Source organism: Penicillium expansum (genome assembly GCF_000769745.1).
Source record: "Penicillium expansum strain MD-8 chromosome Unknown contig231, whole genome shotgun sequence".
Taxonomy (NCBI): Eukaryota; Fungi; Ascomycota; class Eurotiomycetes; order Eurotiales; family Aspergillaceae; genus Penicillium; species Penicillium expansum.
The window spans coordinates 19,179-43,697 of NW_015971375.1; the positions used below are offsets into that span (position 1 = coordinate 19,179).

General features: G+C 49.8%; 8 protein-coding genes across 8 annotated transcripts; 4 read left to right on the top strand and 4 right to left on the bottom strand.

Moving 5' to 3' along the window:
• Positions 1 to 47: 47 nt before the first annotated feature.
• On the bottom strand, positions 48 to 467 carry PEX2_070630 (DUF1445 domain protein; the record flags this gene model as incomplete). Its single annotated transcript, XM_016744334.1, has 2 exons — positions 48 to 191; positions 282 to 467. The coding sequence occupies 2 exons, from the start codon at positions 465 to 467 to the stop codon at positions 48 to 50; spliced, it is 330 nt and encodes a 109-aa protein (XP_016596901.1).
• A 1,168-nt stretch (positions 468 to 1,635) lies between these two features.
• PEX2_070640 (Major facilitator superfamily domain, general substrate transporter) lies at positions 1,636 to 3,266 on the top strand (the record flags this gene model as incomplete). The annotated part of the gene is made up of 4 exons (XM_016744335.1): positions 1,636 to 1,849; positions 1,900 to 2,323; positions 2,377 to 2,779; positions 2,835 to 3,266. 4 exons carry the CDS (start codon positions 1,636 to 1,638, stop codon positions 3,264 to 3,266), a joined length of 1,473 nt encoding a protein of 490 aa, XP_016596902.1.
• Positions 3,267 to 3,526: 260 nt separating this feature from the next.
• PEX2_070650 (putative C6 transcription factor) lies at positions 3,527 to 5,292 on the bottom strand (the record flags this gene model as incomplete). Its single annotated transcript, XM_016744336.1, has 2 exons — positions 3,527 to 4,705; positions 4,759 to 5,292. The coding sequence occupies 2 exons, from the start codon at positions 5,290 to 5,292 to the stop codon at positions 3,527 to 3,529; spliced, it is 1,713 nt and encodes a 570-aa protein (XP_016596903.1).
• A 927-nt stretch (positions 5,293 to 6,219) lies between these two features.
• PEX2_070660 (cytochrome P450) lies at positions 6,220 to 7,943 on the bottom strand (the record flags this gene model as incomplete). Its single annotated transcript, XM_016744337.1, has 4 exons — positions 6,220 to 6,594; positions 6,648 to 6,970; positions 7,026 to 7,659; positions 7,725 to 7,943. 4 exons carry the CDS (start codon positions 7,941 to 7,943, stop codon positions 6,220 to 6,222), a joined length of 1,551 nt encoding a protein of 516 aa, XP_016596904.1.
• Positions 7,944 to 9,244: 1,301 nt separating this feature from the next.
• Positions 9,245 to 10,553, top strand: PEX2_070670 (cation diffusion facilitator family transporter; the record flags this gene model as incomplete). Its single annotated transcript, XM_016744338.1, has 2 exons — positions 9,245 to 10,097; positions 10,153 to 10,553. The coding sequence occupies 2 exons, from the start codon at positions 9,245 to 9,247 to the stop codon at positions 10,551 to 10,553; spliced, it is 1,254 nt and encodes a 417-aa protein (XP_016596905.1).
• A 278-nt stretch (positions 10,554 to 10,831) lies between these two features.
• Positions 10,832 to 16,967, bottom strand: PEX2_070680 (MYB DNA-binding domain protein; the record flags this gene model as incomplete). The annotated part of the gene is made up of 2 exons (XM_016744339.1): positions 10,832 to 12,814; positions 12,882 to 16,967. 2 exons carry the CDS (start codon positions 16,965 to 16,967, stop codon positions 10,832 to 10,834), a joined length of 6,069 nt encoding a protein of 2,022 aa, XP_016596906.1.
• A 1,087-nt stretch (positions 16,968 to 18,054) lies between these two features.
• PEX2_070690 (deoxyhypusine synthase) lies at positions 18,055 to 19,299 on the top strand (the record flags this gene model as incomplete). Its single annotated transcript, XM_016744340.1, has 3 exons — positions 18,055 to 18,273; positions 18,346 to 19,146; positions 19,222 to 19,299. The coding sequence occupies 3 exons, from the start codon at positions 18,055 to 18,057 to the stop codon at positions 19,297 to 19,299; spliced, it is 1,098 nt and encodes a 365-aa protein (XP_016596907.1).
• Positions 19,300 to 20,335: 1,036 nt separating this feature from the next.
• Positions 20,336 to 24,132, top strand: PEX2_070700 (putative MATH and UCH domain protein; the record flags this gene model as incomplete). The annotated part of the gene is made up of 4 exons (XM_016744341.1): positions 20,336 to 20,588; positions 20,648 to 22,726; positions 22,781 to 23,498; positions 23,556 to 24,132. The coding sequence occupies 4 exons, from the start codon at positions 20,336 to 20,338 to the stop codon at positions 24,130 to 24,132; spliced, it is 3,627 nt and encodes a 1,208-aa protein (XP_016596908.1).
• Positions 24,133 to 24,519: the final 387 nt, after the last annotated feature.

Sequence of the window (24,519 nt, forward strand, 5' to 3'; positions counted from 1 at the left end):
TAAGTTGTTGGGCTCATAATCTGATGGTTTCGTTGTTCTTTTCTATTCTAAATGCTTCCAGGCTTTAGTTTCTGCAAATCTTCTGCTGTCCAATCCGTGACTAGCATGTGACCAGGCTCATGGGCAAAGACCAGGCCTTCAATTGTATTACTTGCTGCTTCGACGGCAATTTGAGGTGTGACTCCACAGGCCTAGAATAAAATTAGATCAAAACATCCAAGTGATTATGTGTAAAAAAACCCCCAAATATGAAGGTAGTCATATGACTGTGTAGAACTTACCCAAAATACAGGAACTTCGCCCTCCTCGAATGTTTGCGGTTCTCCGAAGTCTGGCTTTGCCACATCAAGGATTCCCAGTTGCTTTGCACCATCCCATCCCCAGGCGACAGGCTCTCCATGTGTCGACAAATACACCCGAGTGATCTCCCTCACTTTCTCGATGTGCTCCGGACGATACGGCCGCATGGATACAATACATTGGCCGCCAGTAAATATTCCCGCGGGTAATAGGGGGATATTTGATCTGTACATTGCGACTATCGTACCAGTCTTTTGGTGACGCGGTGGCAACCCTGCCGCCGTTAGGGCATCCTCGAACGAGAATGAGCACCCGATTAAAAAGCCCACATGATCCTGAGTCCATACATCAGATAAGTCACGACGACTCTCAATACACTTTCCGCCCGAATATACTCGATATTTGGGGAAATCCGTCCGAATATCAAAATCTTTGGACCGAATACACTCTGCGGGTCGAACGGCACTTGGATCCCCAGGAACAACGGTCATTCCCAGTAGGGGACAAGGAACTGGGTTGCGCAAACACAAATCATGGAAATCTGCAGCATATTTTGATGGAAGTACCAGAAGATTTGCTTGTAAATATCCCGGCGCTACACCCGCAGTATTGGTGAGTTGATTGTAGCGACAGCGCAGTCTTGCCTCTTGCGAGATAATATTGTCCATGTCGTTCTTTCTTTTTCTTCTTTCTTTTTCTTTTTCTTTTTTTGGCAAGGTAACAAGGTAATATGTTAAATATCAATCATATCAATGTTTCCTGTTTTCCCTATCATATTAAATATATTAAAAATTATCGCTCAGAACGGAGTATAGATTATAGTATAGATTAGAGTATGGAGTATAGATTAAAATATTCCACCTTCCTATAAGATAACCTCGGTTATCAACCTTCGGGATCCACATACCGATGGTCTGGGGAAAAGGTTGGGGAAAACCCCACGACCCAGATAACAACCAGATGATAATCAGATGATAACCAGATAATAACTAGATAATAAGCTTCCAAGGTTGGAAGACCCTATCGACTTGCCTCTTTCAGTTAGGATCTGTTCGGATCATCGGGATTGGCTTGCATTAGCGCGAGATATCCCCTTGGATTCCCTTCTCATTAGCCAATGATGACCCTTTCCTACCTGCTTTGACCTTCTCAATTTCTGTCTCTTATTACCGTCATCGGCCCGATAGGCCCACTCACACTGGGCTTGTATGGCATGGAAGATACGAAGATAGGAGACCCCATTTCACGCATGTATGATCGGAAAACATTCTTTAAATGATGAGTTTTGGTTAATCATATCTCCATATTTTGCTGTCTACATAATCCATAGCAGCTATGTTAGACGATACCGTTCATGATACCCCCTTGGAGCTCAAGGACTCCCTGAAGAAAGAGGATGCCGAAGCAAACTATGCCATCGCCGGCGAGTCTTTGGATGTGGTGTTGGATCCAAAGAAAGAGGCAAAACTGCTCGCCAAGTTGGATGCGGCCTTTGTACCCATTATCATGTTGACCTATCTTACTTGTTTCCTGGACAGATCGAGTATCGGTAATTTCATTGAATCTTTGTGGCAAGAGCACGAGCTCACAAAAGTTTAGGAAATGTCAAGGTTGCCAATATGCCTGAGGATATCAATGCTTCCCCAGAACAGTTTTCGACCGCTGTCTCCATCTTTTATGTGACATATGTTCTTTTTGAGGCACCATGGGCCGTCATGATGAAGAAATTGACACCTCGCAACATCCTGACAGGGCTCTGCATCATTTGGTCTCTGACCACCATCTTCACCGGATTTATCGAGTCCGTTGGCTCCCTCTATGCGACTCGTCTTATCTTGGGTGCTTGCGAAGCTGGCCTATTCCCTTGTCTCAATCTCTACCTGACCATGGTCTATCGTCGAGAGGAGCAAGCCAAGCGCGTTTCCTACTTGATGAGTTGCGCTGCCATCTCCGGGGCTGTAGGTGGTCTCTTGGCCTACGGGCTCTTACAGATGGACGGAATTGGTGGCAAAGCAGGATGGAGGTACGCCTTTCTTTATCCTACTCAAAAAAGACCATTGCTTACAATATTTCCAGATGGGTCTATATCATTGAAGGCCTGTTCAGCATCATCTGTGGCCTCCTCATCTGGTTCGGCTTGCCAAATAACCCGGCCGAGGCCTACTTCCTCACCGAGGAGGAGAAATGGATGATGAGGGTACGCAACGAGCAGCGTCGCAAGTACATGGGAAGTGAAGAGTTTAGCTGGGAAGAGATGCGCATCGCAATCAGAGATCCCAAGCTTATGTTCAGCGGTGTCATCCAGTTCTGTCAGGATATTCTCTTGTATGGATTCAGCACCTTCCTGCCTACTATCTTGCGTGGCATGGGCTATAACTCCCTGATGAGCAATGTTTTAACCGTCCCAGTCTACGTCTGGGCTGCGGTGATCTTTATTGCAATTGCTTGGTGCTCAGACAGATACTCCAAATTTGCATCGGTGCGCATAAACTCATACAATCTTCAATGCATTGTTCCTCACTAACCTTTCACAGTACATATTCACAGCCAATCTCTTCGGTGTTGCCGGTTACATCATACTTCTCACGGTAGACAATACCGCCGTGCTATACTTTGCCACTTTCCTCATCGGCATCACCACCTACACATCCGTTGGTCTCAATGTCGCGTGGCTGAACGTGAATGTCGCCCCACAATACCGCCGTGCTCTCGCGATTGGTCTCCAGCAGACAATCGGCAACTGTGCTGGTATCGTTGCCGGCCAGATATATCGCACATCACCCTATGTGTTGGGTAACTCCTTCTCCTTGGGCTCCCTTGTGGTGGCCCAAGCCACAGTAACTGCATACGGTCTCTACTTGCGTCGAGAGAACAAGGTGAAGGAGCAAATTATTAGTGGTGAAAAGGAAGAGACTCGACGAGTGCAGACGGGTGATGGAGAGCTGGAATTCAAATATATCTACTAGATCAACGTTGATGTTGGCAAGGTATAGCCGGGAAGAAATAGAATCCCCGGAGCAATTCACACCTTGTTCTTTTCTCTCCGGACTGGAAGGTTCTCCCCAATATAGTACACGTTTCATTGTGATATCAGAAGCACAATAGAGCTCTTAATATAGTCACAAATCCGAAGACAGCCTTGGATATTGTCTTTATTAGCATCTGCCACCGATTTTGTTCATAATCAAAGATAAAACTACATGTAGTCGGCATATATTGTACTCAATCAGAAGAAGTCTTTCATCACACTCGACAATTCTTCGCCGTAATCAAACACAAACCCCCCGTCGGGCATCTGCTGGTAAGGTCCTCTGTCTGGCACAGGGCCCGTTCCCATCCCCATGATTTGATCCTCCAAACTTCCCACGGCTTCAAACCACTCCATCAACTCCTGTGTCATTTGTTCCCCGTTCTGTGGTGTCTGACTCTCTGGGATTGTAGATTGGGGCAATTGGGGAGACCCGTGGATATTTGAATGTTCGCTTTCAACACCCGCTTCGATATTCAGGCGCTTTTTCTGGACCCCAAGGCCCAATTGAGGACCAAGCTTACGGAGGCTTCGAATAGACTTCCATAGTCGGCGAGAAATATAAGACTGGGCTGAGACTCCTTTGACCAACTCCAAAGCCCAGTAAAATTCCTCCTTACACGACCCACTGAATTGTGTTGGAGCCTGGGCAACTGCCAGGAATAAAGCTGCAAGGGCCGAGACGAGAAACCAATTAAATGCCACCTGCTGTAAATGGTAGATGTCCGATGTATCGTTCAAGCGGGTAATGAAACGAATTGTATCTTTGGCGATTTCCACCACAGTCTCAGACTCGCCTGGATATTGGTTGACATGGGCTGAAGTATGAAGAACAGGGCGATGGATTAGCATGCGTAGCTGATTAGCACGAAGGTACAGGAGAGCACGCAGTCTGCGTAGGCTCCGTGTTCCTTCCACGGCAGTCCCAGACTCCGCCGAGCTCGGATTATCAAGCCGCAATGAGTCTGGAATGGCATGCACCCAGCGCAAAACCTGCCAATCCAAATAGTTCATTTCTTCCTTTTTGATTTCGTTGGTGTTATTAAACGCCGCTATGAACTTCCACACCTTCGCTGCGATCCGGCTGTACCTGATCATCACGCGCAGATAGGGTGTATTCTCGGTGGGCTCTGGCAGCCAAGGGTCAATATCTGTATCTTCCAGGGCAAACGGCATGCCAGTTCCAAAGCTCCAGCGCATATCCAGAATGTATATAGACCAGAAGAGTCGCAAAACGCGATCCTTCCCCACAGCTATGATGGTCGGTTGATTCAGGGTTTCCCGTCGATGAAGACCTTTCTCGAGACACATGCGCTCAACAATACCAACGGTGCGCCACGCCAAAATTTCCTCGTCCATTTGAAAATAGAACATTGACTATGGGTGCAATTAGCATGTCGAGCATTCATGACTGATTAGACATGACGAACCACAAGAGTCAAAAATATGATGTTCTTGATTTCGGGCGAACCCCAGACACAATTGTCCTGAACTTCTCGTACACTATCAAAGAGAGCAATAGCCTGTTCACTCAGACCACTAGCTTCGGCTGTCAAGGCACATGCAAACACTACACGTAGAATATGGATATCTTCGCGAGCTAGCCCATTGTGTCCATTGGGCTGGTGGGTTGGTCCAAGCGCGCGGTCCATTGGGCCATAGAGAAGATGAACCTGTTCTAAAATCTCCGACAGTTCCAGAACCGGGTACATGATGCCCATTTCCTCCTCGTAGACTTGGCAAAGGCGAAGTGCCTCAGCTTTGGGGAGAGTCCAAAGTGGATCGAGGGTCTGGCGTGTTTCAAGTTTCTCATTTGGAGCCGATGGCGATGCCAGTGGTGAGGGTTCTTGGGTCATATCGCGCTCATCGCCAGCTTCAACACGTTCCACAATCCCGCGCTGCTGCAGACTGGATTTTGCAAGGTCGAAACTAAAGGCTGATGTTGTTGGACCTTGAAATGACATCTCTCTCGCTGTTGACAGGTGCCTGAGTGAACGTTGGATAGGGAGCTGTCCATAGGTGCCGGTAGTAGAAACACCTCCAGGGGAATGTTCGCCGTTAGCTATTGACCTTATACTAGCAGACAATTGGGTAATCTGATCCTGCATGGCCCTCATTTGGTCAAAAAGTAGCTTGAAATTCCTTTAACGGCAAAATTAGTCGTGTTCAAACACACCGAGCCGGGGTAGGCATTACTCTTGTTCGGCTGGACTTTGTGGAGTGTTCTCAACGTAAATGCATTCAATATCCTGACGTCCGCAACGCTGACAGGGTGACTGGCCATTGCATTTGATTTTGCGACGTTTACATCCATTGCTTCACGATTTCATTAGCACTCGATCTCGAATAACATCATTTCCAAACTGACCAGGCTTTGGCGATGTATTTGCGGCGTTTCTTCCGTGGGTGATCATCATTCGTATCGTCCACCGAGGGTGGGTATATCTGCAGAGTACTCATCATCCAAAATGGTGCAATTAAGTGTGCTCATATATCATTTCAACTCGATGGAAGAGGGTGAAAAGGAAAAAAAGTGTGGCGCCGAGAAAATGCGGGGAGATTCCGTCAGGCCACAAGGCTCGGGGAGTTTATACATAAAGAAGACGTGACAGGTAAAATGTACAATAATTCAGGAGCTCAGTCTAAGAACAAATATTAGTAGACACCTCCATAGTTCTACTATATTCTCCAATTATCTCTCAAAATTTTATTGATTCATGTTCCCAAAGGCCTACGGAGAGGCCCAAGTCGGCGATTATAAAGGTCTAGCTGGTCTATAAATGTACTTCATTGTCTGTATTTTCAAATATTTTAGTAGATACATCAATTACTTTGGGCAAATAGAGGGAATCACATCAGATAGAACTTCGAAAATCCAAGACACTCTCCTCTTATAGATCCTTGGTGCGTTCATCACTCTCAGCGATCCACTGTTCGAGCTTCTTAGAGTCGCGTGCACTAAAACCGACTTTGAATGGCTTCGGCTCCGTTGTCAAGGCAGTTGCAATCGAGTTGCACTCAATTGCGTTAAGAATTGGTCGGTCGGCTGCCTCTTTCGCCGTGTGCATGTGGAAAGCAGTGATGAGGCGAATGAAAGCTGTAAACAGCTCACGATTGGCGAGATGTGAGCCTGCACACATACGTGAGCCCGCTCCATATGCGTAGTGGGGAGTGCCTGCACCCTCATTGACATCTAAATAACGCTCCGGGATGAACTTATCAGCATCCTTAAAGTGATCTTCGTCGTAATCGGCTGCCCAAGCATTCTGGAGGCCCTGTTAGTAAAGTCTGAATACGATAGAAGCAAGGAGCAACATACCATGAAGAAAGTCGTGCCAGCAGGGATTGTGGCTCCATTCCACTGGATATCCTTAGTGCTCTCGCGTGGCAGACAAATAGGAATAACTGTCCAGAAACGCAAGATCTCTTTGACCAGTGCAGTCACATAGGGGACCTTTTCCTCCACCAAGCATTTCTCCCAAGCATCCCCGTCCGGGTAGATCTCCATTATCGCATCATAGGCCTTTTTCTGAATTCTCTGGCCGTCTTCAGATGCCAGGTAGGCAATTCCCATAATCAAGTTACCCGGAACAGTGTCAAGACCAGCCGACACCATAGTCAAACAAATCGATTTCACTTCGGCTAGACAACAGATAAGTACTCACTTGAACATTCAAGAGGATCATTTGTAACTCACCATCATTCAGCTTAGCCTCGGGATCCTTCAAGATATTACCAGTGATGCAAGGCTTATCAGTTCCCTTGGCGATCCTATCCTTGAGCATATCAAGCAAGTAGGTCAGATATTTATCACGGCGACCCCGGAAGTCTGCGGCCTCATTGTTCATCTTGGGGAGGATGCGCAATAGGGGAATGTAATCCTGCCAGTTGTTCGAAGTGCTGCGGAAGTTGGACACGCCACGTTCCACGTCCACAATCTCGTGCAGCAGCGTATCATCCACGTTGCCCTCGATGCGGAACCCATAGTTCAGAGTCAAGCTGGTGTTGAGGGCAAATCGCTGGAAGTATGCAGTGGGATTCACGTCATTTTTACCGTTCTGGCTGTCCCGATACAGCTCCTTAATGCTCGAATTGGATTCGAGATCGATGATGGGCATATACGATTGCACCGCCGGTCGATTCAACGCAGTGGCAGCTGCCTTGCGACGTTTCTTGCAAGAATCATCCCACGGGGAAGTTCCAATAGTGAACCCCTGTGAGCTGGAGACGACGCTGTGGAAGGTGTGAAAAGTCGGGCGGGAAATAAGAGCGGACGAGTCCTTAATCCACAATTGACGAACGGATTCAAAGCTGTTGGCGAACACGATTCGCTACCAAGGCATTAGATTATAAATTCTGCACATAGTCGCTTCCAATTCGAACGCGAAACACTTACCTTGTTTCCCATGCGCACTTGAAAAACTGGGCCAAATTTCTTTGCCCAGTTCCCCGTGACTGTTGCATGCTGATCTCCTAACTGCAATAGGTTGCCAAAGATGGGTATGCCAGGGATCTCCGGGATGCCTTTAATCTTGGGCATATCGGTGCGGTTGAAATAACGAATGATGAAATACACCACCGTAATGACGGCGACTGCAAGGGTTTGGATTGCCATGATAGAGTGAAATTGACAAGAATTGCAGACTCTCTTGACCTGTGGAAGACGGCGGATGCATGGCTCTTATAGCCCTGTGCATTTTCAGGGTCCTGTTTGGCTCGGCTACGGCATATTTCCGAGTTCAAAGACTCGCATGGCTATGGAAAGAAAGCTGTAGGTGAGCAGTCACATAGCACTCCGTCAGCCAGTCATAATTGATAGAATCAGCAAATGCAGTTTTCCACAGGTCACTCAACCACTTGCCAGTCCGGGGGCAAGATGTCTCCACAGCGCGGCATAGACGGAATGTTCATTCCGCACCCCCTTGTCAACGGGTTTCCCCGCGGAACAATGAGACTTCAATAACCGCTAATAACCGCTAATAGTGGAAAGTCCGTTTGTATTTCCTTTCAAGTGACATCATGTGGTCAAATTTAGAGGGGTAAGCGTGAGGGGTGTACTAGCTATATAGTTATATCGTGTTTCAACTGTTAGGCCTTTGCAACATTTTATTGCTCCATGCTAACAGACGCTTTAGGAAGATTTGGAGTTTGTTCCAAGTCATAATCCATCGAATAACTGATTGTCTCCTCTCCTATAGTTTCATCCTCTACAATTCCCCGACGTCGCTGCCAACTGCGCTCTATATTCGCGACACCCTCGGCCACTATGCCACTTTAAGCAAGTCCGACTTGAGCCTCAATATATATAGATGAATACATAAATATGTACGTAGGGGTGGCATTAGCCGTAATTATAGAATATTTAGATTATTATATATCCATATCTGATATAGATAAACCGAGGTATTCTATGTAAAACAATAGGTTTATATATTGACACCTAATCACCAAGGCATAAATCAGGTGACCATACGCGTCGGTCTAACTCTCTGTACAATATAAGCTGCACTTTTTCACCTTGCTGTACGCAGAATTGATGTCTTCTCAACCATTTCTTCCGCTTTCCTCCCCTCCAGCGTCGCCTTCGCCTATTCTACGTCCGCGACGTCCAAGCCTGGAACCAGAGCGTGAAATCCTTTCCACTAGAGGCCAACGCTTATTGAATCTTTTACCTTCTCGCTCATCCAGCCTTGCCTTACATGACCTCGATGACGATACATCTGAAAGGCGACTCGTTCTTCGACGAGGATCGTTGTTGATTGGACGCAGTAATCCACGATATGAATGGTACTACTATATCTCTCTCTCTTCTGACGCAATTACAGTCCTAACCCGCGCCGCAGGCAACGCTACTACAAATCACCCGAGTCATTAAAAGACCTCCCAAAGGCAATGTTGGTTCACTACTCAATTTAAATGATAGGAACTGACCCCCAAAATAGTCGGAAATATCATGAACGAAACAATGGACTGATCTCCCAATATCTTTACATTGACCGACTATTGGACTCTTCGCTACCCCATAACCTAATCGAAGACTATAACGGATGCAATCACCACGCTTCTGGAAACGGAATTCTTCAGTCCCCTTCGCTAGAAGCTAATCAGGCTGAGGTATCAGAACCTAATCCAAAGATCGGAAGGATCAAACGCACCCCGCATAATCTTTATCGGATCCCCGATGAGACAACACCCTTGTTCCAATCCCCGGAGGCAGAAGACAGCCCATTGGATCCATTCCCTGATCTTGAATCGCACGGCGGAATGTCCCCAGACGATGAGGAGCGTGTCATCAATCTAGCCATTCGCATCAATTTCGTCGCCAACGTTGCTCTCCTAGCCTCGAAGATCGCGATCATGGCGATGACTAGCTCCATGTCTATGTTGGCAGGTTTAGTGGATGGAGTTTTGGACTTTCTCAGCACAGTGATTGTCTGGATAACCACCATTATGATCCGCCGACAAGATCGCAACCGGTATCCCATCAGCCGACGGCGGTTAGAGCCCATCAGTGTGTTGATCTTCTCGGTGATCATGGTAACTTCCTTTTTCCAAGTAGCACTGTCTTCTATGAAACAATTGATTGGAGACGACCGCACGGTTGTTGAGCTATCCATCCCATCCATCACCTTGATGGGTGGGACTGTTTTGGTTAAGCTGCTCTGCTGGATCTGGTGCAGGTTGATTCCTAGCCCAAGCGTCCAGGTCTTGGCCCAGGACGCCATGACTGACGTTGTTTTCAACACGTTCAGCATCATCTTCCCCCTAAGTAAGTCTTATTCCTGTTCGCTACTAGTGCACCAACTAACGGGCAACGATCGCAGTCGGCACTGCTGCAAATCTCTGGTACTTAGATCCCTTGGGTGGTCTGCTTCTCTCCATCTACATTATGTGGAACTGGGGTCAGACGGCTGCAGAATACATCCAGCGGTTGACAGGCGCAGCTGCCTCTCCCGACGATCATAGTATCTTGCTGTATATGACCATGCGGTTCTCTCGGGTGATTCACAAGATCCAGGACTTGAAAGCCTACTACGCCAGTGACAAGCTGAACGTTGAGGTTGATCTTGTTGTGGATGAGAAGATCAGTTTGCGGGATAGTCATGACGTTGGCGAGAGTTTGCAGTACATCATCGAGAGTGTCCCTACTGTCGACCGTGCCTTTGTGCATCTAGACTATGACGAGTGGAACCTGCCCAGCCATATGAACCAGATGGACCGGTAACACATGCCTGGTGAGGGCACCAAGCTAGTTTTTATCATTGTAGATATTACGTTGGTACTACAAAACTTGTACAGATTCATGACATCCAAGGTTTGACACATAAAATCATTCATCTAGTTATACATATAAACCATGATCAAATGAATACCCTCACTGGCAAAGACGCCAGGACGCTAAACAAGAGAGAAAAAAACACAAAGACGACAAATTAATGTACAACCGAACCCATTACGGTCTTACACTCCACATGAAGTTCATTCAAATCAACCCATGGGACCCTAGCGAGGCGGTTGCGAAGGCGGCGGTAGTCCGCCTTGAGCTGACCCATGGCTGTAGACACGCTGGTGTGTCGGCGTGGAGACAGTGTCACCAAGCGACCCTGAAGGTCGTTGGTGGAGTGGCGGTATCGATCCAGACGCGGATGACTGAGGAGGGTGATAGCTGCCCATAGTGCCGCCGCTCATAGAGGGGTGTAGAGCCGATGGAGGAGTGAATGAGCGACCGAGGCTCGCCAGCGATGCCATTGACCGGCCAGCCTGTGGCTGGGGAGGAGGGGTGTTGTGCCCGTACTGCGAAGAAGCACCGGGTAAGTTGACAGGTGTTGAGCGGTGGGATTGCGGCTGATGCGATCCACTGACCATTGTTTGCACATGTTGTTGATAGCTGTGTGGCTGTACTGAATTTGGCGTTGCGGACTGGCGCGGATGCATACCATACAGGCTAGCCGAAGACTGCGCTGGCGTTGGTGGATCTTGTCGCGATGCATACGCCATGCTAGAACGCGGGCCAGGTGACCCTTGTCGATAGGAGGCCGGTTGCGAGGCCATATCTCGGGGGCCAGAAGCCATGGGTTGTTGAGTAGAGGAGGCTTGCGAGAAAACGTTGGGATAAGCTGAGCGTTGGGAGGCATTTGTTGGCGGGGGAGTCGGCGCTGGGGATGGCGCGGGAAGATTCGTCAAGGAAGATTGACTCGGGGTTGCTGCGTAAGATGAATAGGAACCCTGACGGCCGCTTTGCTGCTGCTGCTGCTGCTGCTGCTGCTGTGGTGGCAGTGATTGAGCTTGAGGCTGCGGTGGAGTTTGTTGCGCCCGTGGATCAAACCGTGCCATCCAGTCATTATTCGCCGACGTGCCCGAGCCACCATGAGGGGGTCCATAGCCAGGATACTCCGAGTACCCGCGAGATGATGGCTGATATTGGCTTTGCTGGGCGTAACCAGAAGGCTTTTGCGGCATACCTGACATAATAGAGTCTTCATGGCGAGAGGGTCCGCCCGCCTGGTATACAGGCCTTGGGTTTATGCCTGTGGTTGCGCCGGGTGCAGATGGAGCCTGCTCGCTGGCAAATCGTTTGCGGGGCTGAGGCTCTTCGGGTTCATCATTGAGGATGCTCATGATGTTGGACCGTTTGGCAGGCACCTGACGAGTTGCGTCGGGGGCAGGAGTAGCACTCGGGCGAGGGACATCCTTCACTGGCGACAAACCAGGGCGAGGCGATTGGGCTAGACCCATGGGTTGACCTGCGAGCGAGTAATAGGGTCTTTGGGCAAAGGGGTCGCGATGAACAGACGAGATGTCGGCTTCTGGTCTAAGCTGCTGGGTTGGCGAGCCAGGGGGTTGTGTTAAGCTGGGATGACGTGAGTGGGTCGATGAAAGGAGAGAAGTTTGCTGCTGTGCGGGCATATAGGCCTGTGCGGATAATGGTTCCATTCGTGCCATATCCGGTGGTATCGGGCCAGAATGGCGCGAAGACATCGGTAGATCTTGCGCAAGAGAAGTGGCGTGGGGCAATGCCGAAGAGTCTCGCCTATCCTCTGTAAAATACCCAAGGCGCGGGCCCTGAATGCGGTGGGATGGTCCCCCTTGGGCGCGAATTGCCCGAGTGGACTCTTCGATTAGAGTTGCGGTAGAGGGTACTGGTGAAGCAGCGGAAGCTTGCGCGAGTGGCTGGTAACGACCGACATTCCGGTCCTTGTCAGACGGAGGTCGTCCATGCAGGGACATGGGCTGCGGCGAGAGACCAACAGGTTTGCCTTTAGGGAATCGTATTTCATCGACCTCGGCCATAGGATCCCCATGTGGGGCAAGTGGACGAGGGATAATAGACGACGGAGTTGCCTCGTATCGTCGCTTTGGTGCAACACTTGGAACAGGAAGCGGCCCTGTGGCCTCACCCCGAGCCTTCTTCTCCTCTGCATCTGTTAGTATCGACTCAAAGTCTTTCTGGCCCGAGTCCAGGCGGCGTTGATAGAAGTTTTTGACCTGCATCATGGACGTTAGCCGGCTAGTCGATAAATATAAACATGAGATGAAAGGACCCAATACATACCATCACCGTTGTCTTGGTCTTCATCCAGGCCGAGATACCCTCAAAATCACGACCAAAATGCCCCAGCAAAGCTGGGAAGTCGCGCTGCTCCGGTACAGACCAGTAACTCGTTGGTTGCAAGGAGCCATACCCCGTCTCAAGCTGTTTTGTTGCCAGAGGCGGTTCAACTTCAGTAGACTCAAAGACATAAACTCCTTCTTTCGCTCGCCCGCGTCCCACCCTGCCTCGCGGAATTGGCGGCAAGGATTCTTTTTCGGAACGCTCTCGTTCTCTAGCCTCATACCCTTCCAAGATGTGATCTGTGGCCACTTCCATCTCGCTTCCAGGATGAAGTGGTGCTGGCGGTACGATTGGGGGCAGATTTCCCTGTGGAATTGTTACCTGGGCCTTCGAGTCCGGTTGAGTAGCAGTCTTGACACGCCGTCCACCGCGAGTACCTCCGCCCCGTCCGCCACGCCGAGTCGATGATCTTTCAACTGGTTCGCCGTCCTTGCCAAGCTGGCCCCGACGGCCAACCGGCGCGCTTTCTACCTCAGTGGAATCACCAAAGGTGGGCGCGGCCGCACGTCGTGGACGACCAGTGTCTGTGACAGCTGGTGGCTCATCCTCGCCAACAAAGTCAGGTTTCACCACACCCAAGTCTGCGATGAGGGCGTTGGACTTCGGCCGTGGACCCTTTCGAGTCCCCTTGCCCCGCTTACTCCAGCGTTTGTTGAGCTTGGCTTTGTACTTGATCTCCTCCTTGGTGAGATAATAGTGTACTATACAGTGCTGGAAATTTCGACCGGGCAAGGATTCGGCAATCTTACCCCACCGTTTTGGATGGGCCATGAAGGCGTCCGTAAATGTTATATGCTCCTCCGGGGTGAAGTCATTAGGGGGCGGCACAAAGCCAAAAACATCCAGAGCCCTACTACACTCAATGGTGTTGTTCACATCTTTGTAGATGCGAGCCTTTGCCTCCCGCGGTTCGAGCATATTGGGAATGATCGCTTCACGGCCCAAATCAGGTCGAGCAGTAGCCATCTTGATTCGTCGACGTTCAAGCTCTTCTTGGGCAGAAATTTCTGAGGCCTTCAAAGCATTGAGAAAATCAAGCTCGCTATTCCCTTTGTACCGACGGCCTTCACGGCCTTCCGGTATGGGTGCCGGGGTAGTTGGAACCGTAGACACTGGAGGAGAAGCTGGACCAGGGGTCACGGACTTTTTGTCCTTCATACGATCGAGCTCCCAAATGGCCATTCGCCAGAGCTTGTAGTGAGATACGTACTCATCCCTAAGGAGTGCATTTTTCCTGAAAACCTCCGCTTGCACCTTTGAAAGTTCTGTCCTGAACGTGTCTCTGAGGCTCTTTTGGGTTGCAATGTTCTCATGGTATACATCCATGTCTGAAATCGGTGTTGGAGGACCTAAGTGCAAGAATGGAAGACTTTCGACAGTAACCTCATCAGCAGGTACCACGGGGGGGATGACAGTTTCTGCGATTGGCTCTGGTTCACGCTCGGGTAGTGTGGAGGCAAAAGAGACCACTCGTTCAGTGCTTGGATGATTGGCTGACTCTTCATCCTCCACCGAAGGCAAAGGATCCACTGGTCGTTCTAAAACTTGTTCGGCAAGTGGTTCAGGGGAACGTCCAACTGTCTGTTCGTTGGCTACCATGCCAAGTAGCTGGACTTTAAGCAAAAGAGCGACGATGGCTGAATCTTCCAAAGGCAATGGAGGCAATTCTGCTCGGAGTGACTCCATATCCTTTTCAAATATCTGCTTTCTTTCATCCAAATACTCCTGAGTGAAAACAATGTTCTCCCCATCTTCCTCGTCACTTGAACCTTGAAAGTCTGGTATCAAGGCGGTTTTACCAGTGCTGGTCTGCTCAGAGGGTTCATTAACATCGCTTGTTTGAATGTCGACAGCCGATAAACTACGGCGGAGTGGAGGGTTCAATGATGGGAAAATAGGCGAGGGTTCCCTTAGAGGTTCATTGGGCAGAATCTCGCCACTCTCAGGCTCGTCTACTTCGTGTGGTAATAGAGACCGCGTGGCTTCATTGGCAGGGGAAACACCTTCGCTGTCATCGATAGGCTCTTGTTTTGGTAGCGCATTAGGAATAGAAGGTGTTCGGCCGTAGCCAGGTCGCACCCATTGCTTGCTGCCTTTACGGCCACGAGGGGAGGGAGCTTTCCATTGGAATGCTCGAGGGCCGGTTGGAATGCCAGACGATTGCATTCGAGGCGACATCGAGGGCTCACGGGATAATGCGCGTGGGGCAGGCGGTGGAATTCGTGAAAAAGTAGGGGAAGAGGTAAGTGAGTTCGACCTGCCGACCCCAAACCCTTCGTTGGGTCCAACCCCCGAATCTGGTCGAGTCATGGCAGCTGGAGCGGTGGGTGGTGATACATCAGAGAAATTGATAGACGGTTTAGAGAGCCGAGGAGGCGCAACTTGCTGCTTGCCCGCCTCCCGGGATCCTTCGAGGCGGCTGCGAGGCTCAAGAGGCTGTGTAATCTCAGTCCTTTCTGCCTTGGGTCCTGTAGGAGGTTGGGGTGTTTGTCGTTGGAGGATTTCATAGCGGTCTCTCTCTGTGGGGAAAGTAGAAATGGGCGTCGTGCGTTGGTCTGAGGAATCTTTATTTGAGGAAGCATCCGCGATGGGGGCAGTCACCGAGCCAAAGGCGGGCACCTGGGGGGCAGCTTGAGGCGGTGAGTTCCGAATCATAGGTCCAGGGTTCTTCGCAGCATCCATCCCAATAGCATCCGGTTGAGGGTCCGGTGGAACACGATCGGGGAAATTCGCATCCAGCCCAGGAGCATCCACTTGGGGAGCATCTGGGCGAACAGCATCTGGGGGAACAACATCAGAGCGAACAGCATCAGAGCGAACAGCATCAGAGCGAACAGCATCAGAGCGAACAGCATCAGAGCGAACAGCATCTGGGCGAACAGCATCAGGGCGAACAGCATCCGGGCGAACGGCACTAGCTCGAACAGCGACAGGGTCGTTTCGCTCAAAATCTCGCGTAGGTTCCAGAGCCGCAGTGCTAGGAATGGTTGAAGATTTCCGACCATGATCCACTTGGGAATGTTCAAACAAGCGATCTGCTAGGGCTGGTCCAGGTCCAGGGCCGGATGCTGTAGGAGGATGTGAGGAAGTGGTTGAGCCGCTGGCTGCGCGGCTATCTGCACGACTTGGGGGGCGGTCTCGTTTCCAAAAGTCCACGGGGCGATCACGGTCCTCGCGATCAGGTCGTCGGTTGTCCCAATCTTCTCGACGGTCAAAGCGATCTCGACGGTCTAAGTCGCGATCTAATTCTCGATCTCGATCTCTTGGACGTGGAAGGTCTCGGTCACGATCTCGGTCCATCATCCGATCGCGATCTAATACACGATCCCGGTCCATGTCTCGATCTCTATCGCGATCCATCATCCGATCACGTCCACGCCACGGTTCGCGAGATCGACTACGGCGACGGAAAAGATCACGATCATCGAGGAATGGTGGACGACCACGACCGCGGCCTCCTTCCCAATCTCCGCGACCACGCCCTCGCATGCCTCCTCGGTGTATATGGCCACCATTAGGAGGGGGACCTTCTGGCCCTCCCGAAGACGCGGATATGATACTGTCCCTCGAGTTGCGTCGCATCCGAGCCAGATCAAAATCGCGGCCAGGGGGCTCCCTTATATCTCGAAAGTCGCGCGTCGGTGATCTTGAGCGGCCTCGGCCAAAGCCAATCCGATTGTCTCGGGGATCGAAATCGCGGTCACGGCGAACCCAGTCGCGGTCCATATCTCGGCGAAACGGCGGGCCATCACGGTTATCTCGAAATTCGCGATCTCGGTCGCGGTCTCGTGGGTCTCGGTCACGGTCACGAAAGTCACCACGGCCATAACCCCTGCCACGACCACCAAAATGGCCACCCCGAGGGGAATCAACAAGGGCCCGAGGACCACGCGGTGGATCTCTACCAAATGGTGCAGGTCCGTCGTCAGGACCGCGAGGACCGACCGGGGGGCGACGGTCTCCAAATCGCTGCGGAGAACGGTCACGGGAATTGAACCCAGACGATGGGGGGAATCGGGAGGACATTATCGCGTCATGCTATCATGAAGCTATAGACTGGTTAGCGCTCCAGCACATTCAACGTACGGTGCAAATGAGCCCAAGGTGGATGGAATGCAGAATCCATCACATACCCAAAGATGGAGAACGGACACTCGGGAGGGTCTGCACGTGACAATCAATGCACGGACCATATGAAGAATTGAAGAGCACGGATACCCGATCGGGTAAGGCGTAGTCTTTTTCAAGTCGGGAGTGGAAAGATCCAATATCACGTTATTCTCCTTTCTCTTTCTTTTTTTCTCGGTTGCTAGATTTGGAGTCTTGTTAGATCAGAGCGAATGGACCATTCCAGTAGACAGACTGACAGATTCGTTGAGATGAGGAGATGGAACGTGTCAAACAGAAAACACTAGCACGTTACAAGATCGGCGAAATCATGCGAGCTCCTTGCGCCGGATGTTATGCAACACGAGAGAAATATGGAGAGAGGAATGAATAAAGGAAAGAAGAATAAGAAATGGAGGAATATTGTTAGGAATATTGTTAGGAATATGTTTGGAATATGAGTTCGTGAGACTTCAAGGGGCTCGACACTAACCCAATTGAATGCTAGTGTGGTGGGGATGTGCCTCCCAAACTCTATTCATATTGAACAGCCCTGGAGGTATATGCTGTACGGAGTAGTATATACCAAGGTAAATGTTGTATCGAGAAGTAGATAAAATCAATGATAATTTAGAACAGTAGGATAGTAAAGCAGTAGAATATGAGAATATGAGAAATACAAGGTCAATATTATACGAGATACTTTGATCATTCAAGCCTACGCCAAAGTGGGAGTGGGACTATAAAGAGAAATATGCCTTAGGCATTCAGGCATCAAGGCATCAAGGCCCAGATGCAGTTCCCCGCCGAATAAAAAAAGAAAAAAAAAGAAGAAAAAAAAAGATCAACTGCCCCTCTCTTTCTCCGCCGTACAAATCAAATCCTCTGTTTTTATTTTGACCTCTTTTTTTTGTCTCCTCATATCGATACATTGTCACCGGATTTCTTTACACCTTTTACAACTCCTTCTTTTCTTTTCTTTCCCTCCCCCAATCTCATCGCAAATATGAGCGCCCAGCAGCCTTCAGCGGTTCCCTCCTCGGTGACCGACTCCGTCCTCCAGAGCTCACAACCGGTCCCAGAGGGATCTCATGTGGTGAGCGGGGTAGATTTTGATAAGTTCCAGGGACGAGATATCACCGTTGCAGAGATGGTGGACAACTTAGCCTATACCGGATTCCAGGGCAGTGCGGTCGCGGAGGCTGCTCAAATCATCAATGAAATGGTACGCCTGAACATAATTGCACCCTTTGAAGAATCTTTGAATCCTCAGAATCTTATGATCTATTTCCCTTAGCGCGCCTTCCGTGATCCCGAAACAGGAAACAAAACCACAATCTTCCTCGGCTACACATCGAACTTGATTTCCTCCGGTCTTCGGGACACCCTACGTTATTTGGTGAAGCATAACCACGTATCTGCCATTGTGACCACTGCTGGAGGTGTGGAGGAGGATTTGATCAAATGCTTGGCCCCCACATATCTCGGATCCTTCTCGACTCCCGGTGCTGGACTTCGTGCCAAGGGCCTCAACCGCATTGGCAACCTTCTCGTGCCTAACAATAACTACTGTGCCTTTGAGGATTGGGTGGTGCCCATTTTAGACAAGATGTTGGAGGAGCAGGAGGCTGCAAAGATCAAGGCTCGGGAGACTGGGGACGAAGAAGATGAGCTTCACTGGACGCCAAGCCGCATCACCGAACGACTGGGTCGTGAGATCGACCACGAGGATTCAGTTCTGTACTGGGCGGCCCGGAATGGAATCCCCGTATTCTGTCCCGCCCTGACAGATGGATCTCTGGGTGACATGCTTTACTTTCACACCTTCAAATCTTCCCCGCAACGACTGCGGGTGGATATTGTAGATGATGTGCGCCGTATCAACACCATGGCTGTCCGGGCGACACGCGCCGGCATGATCATTTTGGGTGGTGGGGTGGTCAAGCACCACATTGCCAATGCATGCCTGATGCGCAATGGGGCCGAGCACGCGGTATACGTGAATACTGCGCAGGAGTTCGATGGGAGTGATGCGGGTGCGCGGCCGGATGAAGCGGTGAGCTGGGGCAAGATCAAGGCGGATGCCAAGTCTGTCAAGGTTAGTTGATCTATGTTGTATTCTTCCATTTCTATCTCCTTGAGCCGAGCTAACTTTCATGCTTTCTTTTTCTAGGTCTATGCTGAGGCCACGGCGGTATTCCCTATGATTGTGGCTGCTTCATTTGCTCGTGCCGGATCGACACAAAATTGATTCTACTTTTTATCTCTCGTCGAGTCTCGGTACGACGGAACTTAATTGCCAAGCGATGCGGGAACCCGCGGTCTAGAAATAAGTTCTTTTTTCAAAGAGCCAATCATTGCCACTTTCCGTCGAAAAGTGGTCCGTTTTTTGAGTCAATCAAGGGCCTTTGATCGCGCAATTGTTTCAAATTGGGATTGGCCCCCGTACATTTACAGTACAATCTGGTGGGTCTCTGTACAAGAGGTATAGGTACGTTGATCGGCCTGATACGCCTAACTATATGCCTTTTGTGCCTGATATGCCTGATATGCCTGAAAACAGAACCGTTTTCCGAGGCCCCCGATAATCCAGGGATCAAAAGGCCCAGTGGCAAAAGGGGAGAAATTCGATAAGCCGAGTCGCCACCCGTGGACCAAATGTTCCAAAATCGGCATTCCCAAGGTTAAGGATATTCTCCCCTGAGTGGGGAATCGGGATCGGCACACCGCTAGACTTGAGAAGTACGTATAATATAGATGTATAGGTCGAATATTAGAATATACCTACGGAGTACGGAGTAGATATATAAAGGGGTACCCTAAGTACATGCATATATGTCCGGTAGGTACGGAGTACCTAGATACATGTATGTAGTAAATCCTAACTCACTACTCCGTAAGCCCTGGACCATCTGTCTATACAAAAGACCCACTCGCCCCGGACTCGTCTTTTTTTTTTTTCCTTCTTTTCTTTTTTTTTTCTTATCTTTTTCTATTTTTTTCTATTTTTTTTCTTTTCTTTTTCGTTTTCTTTTTCGATTTCCTTTCTTCCTCCGACTTTTGTTCTTCTCTTCTTCTTTTCTTCTTCTTCTCTTCCCTTAATTTGTTCGTTTTCTCTTCCTTTCTCCCCTCCCGGACCCCTTCTCTCCACCATCTCCACAACCTTCTTCTTATCCGATAAGCCCTTATCAATCTTTACATTAGGAGTATACCTACGCCTTATATATTGGTTCAACCACTTTCGTTGAAACTATTCGGGGGATTCCCAATTGGAAAGTCAGAAAGTCATGGATCCCTTGCCCAATCTGGCCACCTCGGGGACTGAAGTGGAGGATACGGTGAGAACGGCAAATCTAGAGACCGAGTCATCAAACCAATCCCCCGAATCATCACGTTCACCCCCTCAGCCCGCCCCAGCCCTGCCCTCGGAAGAGCTGGAACATGCATATTGGGCAGAGTACGAAGAGGACACAACCATCCCAGATGAGGACGAGATGAAAGAGATCGACGGCGGCGATTCGGACTACAGTGCGAGTGATCGTAGGTGTCAACCTTATATAAGACTACAAAACATCTAGTATTTACTGAACCTATGACAGACAAATATTGGGAAACCAACTTCTTTCGGGATCTAGGAGATCCCGAATACATTCCCACCGAAAAGGCCCGTCTCACGTGGACCTTCAAGGGTGTTCGGGGCACCCCCGAGAACCCTAATCGTGACAAAGTCATTCGCTCCCCACCGGCATTTGTTGGGGGATATTGGTGGCGAATCAAGTTCTACCCTCGTGGGAACAATGTCAATGCATTGAGTGTCTACCTCGAATGTTCTACCACAATGCCCGCTCCAGAGGGCAAGCTTCCTGAGACGGAATTTACGGTCCGTCGAGGCCCAGCCGATGCCTCACTGGATGATAGCACCCCGGATATTCAAATAAAGACTGCAGCCACGGATGACGCAGCAGCGTGGTTCGAGACCTACAAGTCTCAATATCCTGCAGCCAGGAACACGCCCGAATCTGATCATGGAACCCTGGACTCTTGGCGTGTACCTGCACAGGTCGGTGTCATTGTATACAACCCTCAAGAGCCACGCACTGGGTGGATGCAGTCTTCATGTCATCAATTCAACACTCACAACCTAGATTGGGGGTGGACATATTTCCACGGCCCATGGGACCAAATCCATTCACGCCGGCGGGGTCAACATCGTGCTCTCCTGAACAACGACACACTCTCGTTTGACGCGTATATTCGTATAGTGAACGACCCTACCAAGTCCCTTTGGTGGCACCCAAGTGATTCCGAGCCAACTTGGGATAGCATGGCCTTAACCGGTTACCGACCTCTGGGCGACTCAATCATCAATCATAGCCCAGAGGTAGCCGGGCTTGCCTCATGGCTGCACATTGCTCCATTTTGCAAGATCATTCAAAGCATTGACGTACTCGAACATCTCACCAATGCCGATGCTAGGCCGAAGCCCCTATGCGATGCTCTTCAAAGGCTTCTGTGGCAGCTTCGCCGCCAGACACTCTCCCCGAGCTATGTCGATACGGACGGCGTGACTACCACTTTGCGCAATCTGCATGAGTTTTCGAGCGATGTGTCCGAATTTTGGGAGCGTCTGCGTCGTAACTTAGAGCTAGAACTAAAGGGAACGGAGGCCGGCAAACAATTTGCTCGCCTCTTTGACAGTCCGGCCGTACATGCTCCGTCTTCTGATGGCGAAGTCCCTGTGAACATGCTGCCAACTGACTTCAACTCACGTCTTTACGTGCCAGTTGATCAAGCAAAGTCTACCTCCGAAGCCGTTAGTGGATACCTAAGTGCTAAGCCCGGTCGATGGTCGCTTCCATCGGTTCTTCATGTCGAGTTTGGCCGCCATGCTCTAGACAAGGCCAAACGCTGGCAGCTGCGGTATGACAAAGTAGAGCTGGATGAGGAACTAGATCTGACCCCGTGGGTAGTTGATGGCCAGGGTAGCAAGTATGTCCTTTATGGTTATATTGTTCATCGTGGCCGCCGCACCTCGGGCAAGTTCTTTAGTATCCTTCGCCCAGCAGGTCCGGGTACCACATGGCTAGCTTTTGACGATGGCAGTGACAACCGCGTGGAGTGCTTGACCCAGAAAACAGCCATGGGTCCACACCTTGGTCTCGATCCCTCCCAGGCTGTGGATCACAAGAAGGGTCATGATGTACCTGTCGTGGCAATGTACATCCGTGGCGATATGATATCGGAGCTTTTGCCTGGTCCCCAAGGACCTTGGGAAGTGTCTGAGACCTTCAAGCAATACTATGAAACAGGCGTGTACCACACTGGTGACAAGCCTGCGGATGATGTTCAAGTTGAGGTTTATGCGCTTCCCCAATATGACCAGCTCACCAGCCTATTTGACTCCTACGATCTCATGGCACAGGCCAAAGCGGCAAACAGTGCCATGTATATGACTCTGCCTCGCTCATCACGCTTAGCAGAACTACGCAAAAGAATAGCTATATGGAAGTCCTCGGCCACTGAACCCATTAGTCCCGAGCGGGTACGTTTCTGGCAGATTGGTAATTCATTTGCTCAATCTGGATCATCCTTGGCGTTTGATCGCACTATGGATTTGAATGTTCCACTGGATCCTTCATTGAGCACCATACGGTTCTGGATGGAAACCATCTCGGAGGGTACGTTATTTCTTCTCCTTTATGCCTAAGGATCACCCCGCTAATCTCCCGCAGAGGACGCTCAATTCTTTGCCATCCCAGACCCTCCCGCAGCCATAACTTCAGAGGATAAGCCGGATGACTTGGTCGTCGAGAACTTGATCCATGGGGCTCCTGAAAATGTGACATCTGTGGCTGAAGGAGATGCCGTGGCTAGCTCATCTGGAAATGCTCCCCATGAAAGTCCTGCTGCTTCAAATACCATCAACTCTGTCATCGATGATAGATCGCTGCTTCCATTAGCCACATCATCTCTAGAGAATGATGCTTTTGCCACTGGAAGGCCATCACAGGAAGTGGTGCTAGCTGCTGTCACTGCTCATGATCAACAAGCCACGGCTGCTGTTGCGGCAAGTCCATCAACAGAAGAAGCGACAAGCTCCGCTCCTGTATCACCTTCCGAAGTTGAGTCTTCTACACCAGGAGTGGCTCCTCAAGAACAGACCCAATCCGTGGTCAAGTTGCCTGTTGGCCATACATACTACTTCATTCAAATGTTCGACGCAGACAATCAAGTGCTTCGTACCGTGGGGTCATTCTTCTCCAAGCTTGATTCCAACGTCAAAGCGTCCATCCGACGCCACTTACAACGGCCTCTTCGCCAAGACTTCCTCATGTGGAAACGAGTCGATGGTGCTACTGTTACCGCGGTGTCGCCGGCTGACAGTTTCGATGATGTGGTGGCTCCGCACGGAGCATGTTTCATCGTCGGAGATAAGTTGACCAAGGACAAGTAAGTACACATATCTGGTTTTTCAAGGCTAGTTCTTTGGTTCTAACACAAACACAGGCGTACTCAACTTGCTTCATCTGGGTTGTTCACCAGTCCTGACCGTCTGGTTCAGTACCTGTGGGCCGATTCTCGCGGCCATCCAATCCAAGGTTTCACCGGCACTAAGACCATTGAAGCCACCTTCACAAATGACTACTATAGTGGTTGCTTCCTCAAGGGCTATCACCATGGTAGAGGCAAGCACATCTCGAGCACAGGCATGATGTACGAAGGAGACTTCGTCTTTGGCCGACGCCACGGCCAAGGCAAACTAACTTACCCCACCGGCGACTCATACGACGGTGACTGGGTCGAAGATGTATGCCATGGACAAGGTACCTATGTTGAAAAGACGACAGGCAACAAGTATGTCGGTGGCTTCAAGGATGGCAAACGCCACGGCAAGGGCATCAGCTACTGGGAGGTGGCCGACGCAGAGTTGGATCTGTGCCAAATCTGTTACACCGAGGAAATGGATGCAGTCTTCGCCGAGTGTGGTCACCTGTGTTCCTGTGTGACTTGTGCGAACCTCGTGAGCCTGTGTCCGATGTGCCGTAAAGAGGTCAAGAAGGTGATTAAAATATATCGGGCATAGAGTGGTATCTAGTATCTCTGTTAGAGTATAGACGGGATGTTCCCGACTTGGTTTTGAATTTTTGAGCATTAACATCTATTGATTTTAGCGAATGGTGATCTGGGATGTTGGGGAGTGATGCGATTTGGTTTTATCTACTTTCATTTTAGTTATACATATACACCACCACTGATGTTGATACACAAGAACAGTTCCTAAATGACCTCTATACTTGACGATGTAGGACTTGGATAATTTAAATCTCTTTAATTTAGCACAGCCATTACATCAAATTGTCTTTTACTCTTTTTTTTTATTTCTTTTTGAAACACAGTTTGATCTTATTTGAACAAAAGGTATATCCAATGCGCCGGGTCCCGGACCTAATACATGATGCTTTTGACTTGC